We start from the raw sequence: 11,085 nt of genomic DNA on the forward strand, positions 1-11,085 counted from the left end.
CAATTATCTTGTGTTAACATGTCCATTTCAAATGAAACCACTTGGGATAGGGCTTGCTGTTGTAAACTGTTTGAAGGTGCCATTCACAGAAGTAATGGATAACAAGGTTGAGAGGTAATGCACAACTGTGGTTTTGTAAAACTGTAATTTAAATAATTTTGTTGTGGTTCTCACAAGATTCCTTACATGTTAGACATGGATCAGTGTTCTATACAGCATAAAGTGTTATATATGAATCTTCTGTGAGGTGTAAGTCTGCTAGAAAGTGTATGAGAAAACAGAAACGTATTCAGAGTCTTGTCAGTAAAGAACAACAACTGGAATTTTAATAGACAGGAAATCAAAGGAGCAAAGCAGAATATTATTGTAAGATAAGTCCGCAAACATCTTATGCATTTACTTAAGAAACAGGAGACCCAAAAAGACTGTGAGTGCAAAATTATTGAAACTATAACCTTCCAGAACCTGTTCATGCACTTTCTGCAGCCATGTGATCCAGTAAGGAATTCTTTTTTTTTTGTTTTTTTGGATATAAAGCTGTGTAGTCCATTGAAAGTCAGCCAACATTTTTGAGGAATATTTCACCTCCATCTTCAGGGTTGAAGAATAAACCAAGCAAGAGAGAGCATGAAGCAGGTAGCAGGCGACACATTCCTCCTAAATGTCAGTTGATTTTCAGTGGACTGCATGGCCTTATATCCCAGAAGATAGAACTCTTCACAACCACTGCTGTGAGAACCTTAAATCCTACGTGTGATCTAGTAATTTCTGTAACTTGTGTCATTATTCATATTACAATGGCAGACTTCATTCCATGCTAACATATATTTTTGGATGCAGTTTAGTTTTGTAGGAATGGACATGACATGGACATTCAAAACAACAGATAATGAAGTACAAGGTATCCATATGTTATACATGAAGTTCACTCCATGATGCAAATATTGTTTAGTGTGCTGTAGTGCAAGTCAATATTGGGTCCAGTGTTTTATGCAGATAAATGCAGTTAAATCTGGGAGTTAATGAAGGTAAATATTGCAAGCAAGTAACCTTCATTTTACAATCTTACTGCAATGTCACTAACATTGCAGCTGATTGAGTAGGAAAGGTGGCAGCTGATGCATTTATTGTGCATAGCAAAAATGTCATGACTGGAACAGCCTCTAAGTATCCTTGTAGCTATAATTTCATTCCTGAGTTTTGATTATGTTTTGAAGATAATATATTTCCTTTTTGTTGTACTTAATTACTACAAGCACTTGATTGGGTTACCAGCTAAGGTCAGCGATAATCTTAGGTGTTCATTTTAATGTCTGATTTAGATCACATGTTGAATATTTGTTGGCTTCTGTAGGTAACATGTGAGACCTCAGTTTTTCAGGTACTCTTAAGAAATGTTTATTAATATTTATGTGACATTAAAACTAATTACTTGTTTAAGTAAATAATTCACGAAGTGGTAGGAACTGACTATTAATAGAAATTATTTTTGTTTATAATATAAGGAGTATGAAAGTGAGTTAGCAGTTTTAAAAATACATAACTTAATGTGTAGACTTTAGCTTCTTCTCACATGTATTCTTCATGTTGGTTCTTATACAATCTTGTAACAGTAATCAGGGAAAAGAGTATGTTTTATGTTAGCTGCAATATGTGTATATACACATGGATATCTGTTACGTATTGTATCGGTTCAGGCTCTGGCTTCCACTTACCACTATATTTATATATTACTTTTCATAATGCATGGTGAATTAAATTTGGTTTAAGGTAAATCAGGTATATTATATGCTGAACAATACAGCAGTAAGAGGTATGTGTTTAATTGTGATATCATGAGAGAAGCAACTGTTGAAGAATATGGACTTCATCAAAAATCTCTTTTTTGTTTATTTACATCACTGATTGTCATATCACCACCTTCAGCATTTGTCAGTAGGATGTGAAGAATTCATAGCTTTATACAGCAGCTTCTCTGAATGTAGTTATAACAGAAAGACATCATTTCACCAGTTGTTTCTGATTTTGTCCATATTGAGTAGTTGTTTGTAAAGCCTTTGTAAATGTTTGTGGGTTTGAACATAGGGTCTTGTCTTCCCAAGTCTGTGTTTTCATAATATAAAACTACAGGATTTCCTGAAAGAATTTTTCTTTTCCAGTTTTTATTTGGTAAGGATCATTGTGTCAAGGTGGAACTTACATTATAGGATGCAGAAAAGTGTGAAGTGCTTCTCTCTCTCTCTCTCTCTCTCTCAACCCCCCCCCCCATAGGGGTCTGCAACAATGGATTGATAAGTTACTGTGTAGTATACCACATTTGAATGATATGCTGTATTTCTGACAGTTCTCTCTATGAACAATGGTTGATGTGTTGTAGACACAAACAAAATACCTTCTTTTTTTTTCACTCATATCCAGTATGATTCTTAACGTGTGAACACTTGTTACAAGAACAAAAATTAACCTAAAAACTCATCCGATTCATCATCCCAGTAGATTTATCGAAAGACGCTGAAGGAGGTAAATTGCACATTATATCTTCATCAGGAAGCAAGCATCCTCATCAAGGACAAAGTTATTTGACGTAGTAATATTCTTCAAGTATTGAACATAATGTGTGATGCTGGCTGAAACCACTTGTGCAATAAAGTGACTTGTCTTCTTCTTACTAGTGCACAGAATCAAAAGAAAATCTTTTCAGTATCTTAACATTAAAATTATTTCTGCACAGATACTTGGGTGAATTGTGTACTGTTGTCATTCTTGTTTTATAAATGTTACATGGTTGGTATGGTTGAAAATGTTGTCTGTTCTAAACAGATTGATAGTTGCTGAAAAATTCTGCAACCATGGTTTTCCTAAAGATAGCAGATCTAGACATACTTGTAGGCTGTGGCTCGTATAGTGCTGATTCTCATCTGTACTTGCAGAACATACAAAACAAACCTTGTCCTGCAGTTTTATGTTTCTCACACTGTGGAACAGATTTTTTGTTCAATTTAGTCAACTGGTAAGCTGATTTATGCTTATCTGCTCCAGTGATTCCATACTGAAATTCTGCAGACATCAGCATTACGGAAAGTAGAGTAGGGTAAAAGATGCCTGTTTTGTGTATCGTTCTTCCCTCTAGGCAGTACTGAGGTATGTAAATGCACTACAGTCATGCCTGCACATGTTTAGGCTATGTGATTTTTGGTACAGGGATGACTTGATGTCTTAGTGAACCAGCTTTTTTGAGCGTCAGATGACTAATGATACATAATGCATTAAGGACATACATAAGAGAATGTTTGTAGACAATCATTTTTAGTACTGTTTCCTAAACATATGACCGCCTCTGTGGTCTAGTGGTCAGAATTCCTGACTACAGATCCAGAGGTCCTGAGTTCGATTTCCGGCGCTCTCAGATTTTCGGAGAAGTAGTGGGTCTGGAATCGGGGTCCGCTTAGCCCCATGAGGGTAATTGAGGAGCTATTTGAAGGAAATAGCGGCTCCGGTCTAGAAATCTGAGATTAATGGCTGTGGGGATCTGTTGTGCTTACCATGTGATACCCTCTAATAGCAAAAGTTGGAACTAACTTCGCCGACAAGTGACAGTCACTTGGTCGGTATAATTTGCTTGCAGACTGCAGTCCATAGAGTTTTTTCCTAAGCATATAAATTATTTTATCAGTTTTACTCTTTCTAGTATGGCCTGAACTTCATATTTTTACACTGTGTAAGGAAAGATGTGTTGAATGACTCGTTATTACAGTATTTTCAAAGCCAGTACACAAGTATTTAGTGCATTTGCAAGTAGGGAGTTCTCATAGATTCAGAAGCCAATAAACATTACAAGTTCAAACCAGATTTGGATGTTTACAGAGAGCAGGAAGAATTTATTTCATATGGCTTAAGGTTTCCTGTTTAGTGTTGGGTCACATAATCTCTTTAAAAATATGAATATAATGTCAGTATATTCTGCTTAAAGATTTAGGTTATTTTTTTTTTTATTAAAATTATGATTGTCCTCTTTTATGATTAGATTTGTGTTGATTTTTTTTATGTTTCTGTCATTTCTTTCAGCAGTTAAGACATGTTTATACTGTTGTCAAATGTATGGATTTAGGACAGATCGTAATACTGTCCTAGTTGATTTTTTTTTTTTTGGAGAACAGCTATATTGTTGTTTATACCAGTTTTACATCCTTAAGCAAAGGAAAGATGTATATATTTGACTACTAGAAAAAACTCATGGTGTTGACAGTCATTTCAGATCTCCAGAGCATATCTTATTTCAGATGTGTAAGGACAGATTTCTACTGTTGGGCTCATGTGAGTGCTTTATTACTGAATATGATACAACTAAGCATTTTGTGTTTCTTTTCATGCCTTGCTGACTCTCATTTTCATGTTTTTGAAGCAAGATTACCAATGCTTGTATTTGATTTTTGACAACAGTTTTAACTCCAATTCTAAAAAATTTTCAAATTACTGAATATATACCACTGAGTGTGTAAGTCTGCTAGTTTAGCTTGATAAAGATTGAAAATGTTAACAAAAATGAATGTTTAAAACATTGTGAGACAAAATAAGAGTGATACCCAAACCCTGGAGGACATTATTGTTTATTGGTTTGTTCTCAGTGTGTCAGGTTGATATTTTTGCCATGAGGATGATTTAAGATGTGGCAGTAACTGTCTTGATTTGTAAGGTTCAAAATTTGAAGTGTTGTTATTTGTATATGATGTGTTTATAAAGATAATTAAATCCATGTTCTTGAAGCATTTCATGTTGTAATGTTTGGAAACACTATTCATTTGAAATAAACAGTAATTCTTTTCCAAAATAAACTTGTTGGCCATGGGTTAGGTTGAAAGTTGCAGCAATTCTGGAAGCAACAAATATGTTAGAATTTCATGTTTTTGTTCTTAATTTTATTGCCCAGGAACCAGGACAGGTATTGCCTGATAATTGAGGAACACAACTGAATACTATTGTTTATATACAATAACTACAACATATTAAGGTAATTTTTAATGATTGCTGCTTTATAATTAATTTCCAAGTTTATTGTGAACTGAACAGCCAGAAACAAAGTGTATTACATTGTAATATGGCTGCTTCTATGACAGTAATGTTTAATTATGCATACCTGTTGGGAGGGAAGGGGAAGGAGTGAATGTTATTAGCATTTGGTTGTTCATTAGTAGTTCAGAAAGTGGCCAGTGGTCATTCAGAAGTGTTTGATAAATTTGTGTTGTAATTTTTCACTTATTATTTCTTGGTTATGAGGATGATGCTCTGTCAGTGTGATTCAAATGTATATTTGATCATGCTGGCATACATATTCATAATTTAATGGCTGTTGTATTTAACCAACAGTTAAAGTCCAAGGGGGTGCTACTTTAGTGAGTGTTGCACAGTTCTTTCTTTAATAAAATACTGCTGCTTGCTAACTTGGCAATACTGCACGTCTTCATGATTTCTTAACATAGAGTGGACTATATTTCATGTTGTATGTTTTAAGATTAGCTGTGTGCCATGGGTCATCCTTCAATGATTGTAAGTTCTCAGTTCTTCTTGAAACACCTAAACCATTTAGATGCTAATATGTGCCATGATCTATCATGCTGGCTGCCCTGATCATATCAAGGTTGTGATTGTACACAAAACTTATTGTTCCCATGCTCTTCAGAATGTGATATCTTGTTACAGTGAATTCCAAAACTGACAAAATTTGCCAAACCAGATAGGCTCTGGTACCTATCACACTCACAGAACACTGAGTGCTGTAAAGAATCACACAAGTACTGTAGTGACTCTTGAAGAAATTCATATTTTTTCTTTTACCATGAATACAGTTGCTTTATTTTGCTAAAGGTGGTTAAGAAGATGAGAAACGGCATATATGTGTCATTCCAGTGCTTCTGATGCTGGTCTGGGTATGTAAGGTACAGTTACAGTTTATCTAATGAAACTTCCTAAATGACAAAACACTCCACTGATTGAAAGAATCATGAAGGATTTATTCCCAGAATTTTTACAGATTGCTGTTGTAACAAAATTATGCTATGCTTGGCATGTCATTTTAATGGATTATTCTGCAGATATATGAGTGAACAGTACACAGATGCATGCACTTTTTTATATGTATAATCAGCAGTTTCATTATGTTTGTGTTTATACATAATTTCACTTGCTTAGCTTGCGATAATAAGTTGTCCATGTTATGGGCCACAACTCCCCTAACAAGAAGACCTCTCCAAAATAAGAGCCTTATGTGTTCAGTACAGTATTAATATATTAAGTGGACTTTCCATGCATCCATTCCCCCATACACCTTCATGGCATAATGCTTAATTAGTTAAGCACAGGGGCAACTTTACCTTTTATTTCCATACATTATCTAGCTTTCCTTGTAGATAGGACATTCATAGAAGACTATATGAAAATTTTATTCTATGTAACATTTCTAGGTGTATCAGTCATGATTCTTGTTATTGATTTTTGTGTGATTGAGACCTTGTATTTATGAAGTATTTAGTACATGAAGGCAGCTCTTAACAAAATATGGATAATGTTAACTTCAAGGAGCACACATGCCCATTTTAACACAGTTTTGTTCAGCTACATCATGTTCTGTGAAGTTATCATATATTATTTTGTTGCTTCTTAGTGTTTAATTGGAATTGGCTGTTGGGCATGTTACTAATTATTAGGACTTCATAACAGAAATAACCTGAGTGCATCACTGGTGAAATTGAATAAAATCATTTCTTGGTAGACGCACGTTGTGCATACTTTTCATGTTTCATGTACAATAAAAGTGGCTTACATTCTACCATGTGTGCTTTTCTTATTACTTTGGCATTTGCACTTCACGCCCTTGTAAAACAATTTTAAACACTTCAGACAATTTTAATACTTATTAATAATATCTGTTGTCTGTATGTGTTCCGTTTTGTGCGGCATGAGTTCAACAAATGTTACATATGCTAAGTTTATGTGTTGTGATATATGCTGCAAAGATATCTGTACACATATTTTGTTGCACACTCATGCATTTTTCTGTCATGTCAGTGAGTAAATTGCTATATGAAGTTTGCTGTATAATAAACTATGAAAGATATGGAAAAACTGAATTAGAGAAGAGAATTAGACCATTAATGTAATTTGTTTATAAATATTCATAGAAAGTAAAAGACATTTTCAACTGTGTTTGTATGTTTGCTGAGCCTTCCATCTGAATGTTGCAGTGGAATGGTCATTACTGCTGCTTTATGTTCAGGAGGTTCTGGGTCCAAATCTCAAGCCAGATGCCAGTTGTGTCAATGTTTCTTGTGCTTTTACTCAGTCCTTCCAGGCCATTGTAGATAATGCTTTAAAGGAGGTCATGACTACTTCCTACTGCATCCTTTAAAACTCACCATTCACAGATATGTGTGCCATTCAGTACAGAAGCTCGAAGAGCGTCATTAAATAAACCAATGATCAGTCACGCAATCTGATTTGCTAATACTATTTATACTGCTTGAAATGAATTTGCTGTCATGGAATTAATGTTGTGATAGGTATGTAGAACGAATTTATGAGTATGTCTTGTCTGAAGACTATTCACAGTATGTGAAACTGATAGTTTGGCACTGGCTGATCTCCTACTTATTTTCTAAGTAATTTCTTACATGTAACAGGCAGTAACAGTGAAGTTAATGTTACTTAATGAAATGTGACACAATATTTAAGAGTATTTTTTTGGGCTTGTCCATTGTCCTAATTCTACATAGAAAACCTCAACTCTTGGGAAATGTGTTCTATTTTCATATTTAAGATATGAGAGCAGTGCAAAAGAAAACAGAGCAGGAATTTCGTTGCATACTGTCCACCTGAAAATGGAAGTAGAACCCATTTACAAATTACTCAATTGCACAGATATTTGTTTTAAATCTGTGTTAGTGATTTTTAAGTGAACAGTGTATTTGTTGGAAGATCTATATTTTGTTATTGCACTGAATGTACTGTAGCTTAGATAGTCTATATGTAATTATGCAGATCACTGGAACCAGTAATGTGAATGTGTTCTAATGGTATGTCCCCAGAAACCTCATGTTTATGTCTTGGTCAAAGATTATCATTTTGAAAACATTACATGCAGTTGGCAAACATCTCTTCCTTGTTATGTGCACGTGTGCCCACATAACCATGAAATAGCTAGCAGGTATGCCCATTCTCCACTTAAGTTCTTAAAATAAATTGTATTGGAATTATTAGTTTGCTTCATTATTGCAGTCTTAAAATATACATTCCTGTTGACTAAAGTAAGAAGTTACTGGAATCTTATGGCTATCACTTTTCCTTTCATCTGTGCATCATTTTCTGAGTTATGAAAAAATGTTGACAGTAACCATTCCCTAATGTCTCTTCTTTTCCCACGTTAGCGAAAGGGAATATATTTTCATTAAACTGTCTTAATACATAAAACATTTATTTATTTTAGCATAGATTACTTAGTTTTGTATGTTGCAGTACCTAATCAGCATACACTCCATAGGAGTACAGCACAACACAGAGTAGTACACAAAATACTCAACATTTCCTAATACTATAGGTTCTCAAACTGTGGGTTGAGACCTACTTTATTGGGGGTTGTATTCTTCTAATTTTTTTGCGCTCTCATTCTCAGCTCTTATCAAGTGATTAATTTTAACTCGTAGGTGAATTATTTAAACATTTTTAGAGTCAGTGTACTATTTTCTTGGAAATAATAATTTTGTAATACTTAGAATGATCAAGTCAACATGTAGCACGAATGGGGAGACGAGGAATGCGTATAGGATATTAGTGGGAAAGCCAGAAGGAAAGAGACTACAGGGAAGACCAAGGCATAGGTGGGTGGACAATATTAGAATGGATCTTAGAGAGATAGGATGGGATGGATTGGATAGATCTGGCTCAGGTTAGGGACCGCTGGAGGGCTCTTGTGAACACAATAAAGAACCTTCAGGTTCCATAAAATGCTGGGAAATTCTTGAGTAGCTGCAGAATTGGTGGCTCCTCCAGAAGGGCTCAGCTCCATGAGTAAGTAGGTAACATAATGTATAAAGAAAATTGTGAGAAAATATTTCTTCAAAGTGATGTTTTTTTTTTAAGTTTATAACTAGTAAGAGCAATAAAAAGCCCTCAGTTTTTTCATATTTCGTTCCTTACTGGAAAATAGCATTCTCTTGATAGACACATCTGAACATTTGTTAGAAACTGCCTTGTAAAGTTGCAACATAATTAATCAGTTATGTGTCATATGTCACCACTTTAAAACCAGGAACACATAAGTAAAATAATTTAAAATTTTCATTATGAAATTACTTAAAATGTGGCATCTGACATTGTTGTGCCAGAATTAAACCATGGAATGTGATCTGCATATGAATAACCAAAATTCTTGGTAAATAATAATCTCTTCTAGTATGCACCACAGTCTTAGGAAATGCTTAATATTTAAATTTATCTGCATGCATGAGATCTAATAATTGACTTTACAGTAATACTGTGTCATATTTCAACATATTAAAGTAAGAAATAAAGCTTTCAGATTTTGATTGAATATGTAATTCCAAGGCAATGTTGAGTGACTGTTGTTGCAGCACTGTTGACGGCTTCTCATGGAACCAGAGTACGGGACCCAGCGCCGGTTTAGTGGTTCGAGTAGAAAGTCCGTGAAATGGCAAGTAATGTGATTAAGCATCAGTTTATTGATACACATAGTTTGTTTACTTGTTCTCTTTTTGGAACCGATCTCTTTGAGCCTTTAGGTTATATGCCATTATGAACAGAAGAAGGGCATGTGACTTGACTGCAGATGTAATATATTGGTGCATATTGTCAGTAAAACAAATTTAATATGTGTTACATAATATAATAGTGATCTTATTCTGAATAAGCTTCACTGTTGGCATGGCAGTAGAATTTTTTTTCAGAACAGACAATTTTGATGCAAGCTCCAACACTACTCTCAGGGGGAGTGTTTGCTGTGGTAAAGGTGCATTTGCATAATATGGCAGTCATTGAAGAGTTGCTTCTAAAGACACCAGCTTACTACATAGTTATATGCTAATTGCATCTGTGAGTAATAAAGCACTATGTGTTATTCTTGCCTATAGATTATGATAAAGTGACTTGATTATCTTATGGTCAGAATCTTTATCTTGTGTGAAACCATAAAAGAAGTGATCCTTGACTCTTGTACTTTCTAAATCCACATTGTTTTTATTTAGAAAATACACAGAAAACTTCAAAAATAGAAAGGTGAAAGTGAATGTATATGGATATATATATATAAGATTGGTAATTTTTTTTTCTCAAAAGAATATTTTGCATATGTGACCTCCAAAAGAGAGTATAAATGTATATTTTAAAAGAAACGTCCATTGTTTCTAAATAATAATAAAGATTCTTCATATGCAGTAATTAGAAGCACTTGAAGGGAGAGTGATCTATTGCACTACCTTGCAACAGGTATCCATGTGAAGTAACCACATTATTATAATGGATTAGTGTAAATGTGTTAATGAGGGTTAATGGGGCAACACCAGTTCTGAGAGGTATGGAAGTTACAGGTATTGATTTAGGTAGTGTTCCAAGTGTTATGTTATTTGATATATGCTAGTGCTCATAGTTGATGGGTTATACAGAACTTTCAGAACAAAGTTGTTATCTTCTTTATGATGACATGTGACAATAGGAAATTCTTGGCCACTTAAGCACTTCAGTAAAAGGATTCATGATTCTCTAAATGTTACTCATTACATCACATTTATGTTTGGCAGTTGTGTGTTGTGTAGCTTTAGGAGCTGGGATAGTGTAGTCATTATAGAAACTGGCTATGGGTTGGATGACCGAGGGGTCAGAGTTTTAGTCCCAGTAGAGTCAAGAATTTTTTCCACGTTGTTTAGACCAGCTCTGGGGTCCACCCAACCTCCTATCCAATGGGTACCCAGGGTTCTTTCCCCAGGGGGAGGGGTGTAAAGCGGCCTGAGCCTGAAGCTGAACACTCACTTCCAGCTAGTGCTTAGGTCAAGAAAATGTAGATATATACATCCACTCCCCCAT

At 34.7% G+C, this 11,085-nt stretch overlaps 1 protein-coding gene across 3 annotated transcripts in view; it reads left to right on the plus strand.

Moving 5' to 3' along the window:
• LOC111873738 (palmitoyltransferase ZDHHC2) overlaps positions 1 to 10,695 on the plus strand; it is a 54,837-nt gene extending 44,142 nt beyond the window's left edge. For all 3 annotated transcript variants that reach the window (XM_023868679.2, XM_023868680.2, XM_023868681.2), the window contains one exon: positions 9,621 to 10,695. In XM_023868679.2, the coding sequence (XP_023724447.1) occupies positions 9,621 to 9,673 (53 nt within the window). In that variant the 3' untranslated portion in view covers positions 9,674 to 10,695. The remainder of the gene's footprint in view (positions 1 to 9,620) is intronic.
• The last annotated feature ends 390 nt before the right edge of the window (positions 10,696 to 11,085 follow it).

This window comes from Cryptotermes secundus, unplaced genomic scaffold, assembly GCF_002891405.2.
Source record: "Cryptotermes secundus unplaced genomic scaffold, Csec_1.0 scaffold142, whole genome shotgun sequence".
In the NCBI taxonomy this organism is placed as follows: domain Eukaryota; kingdom Metazoa; phylum Arthropoda; class Insecta; order Blattodea; family Kalotermitidae; genus Cryptotermes; species Cryptotermes secundus.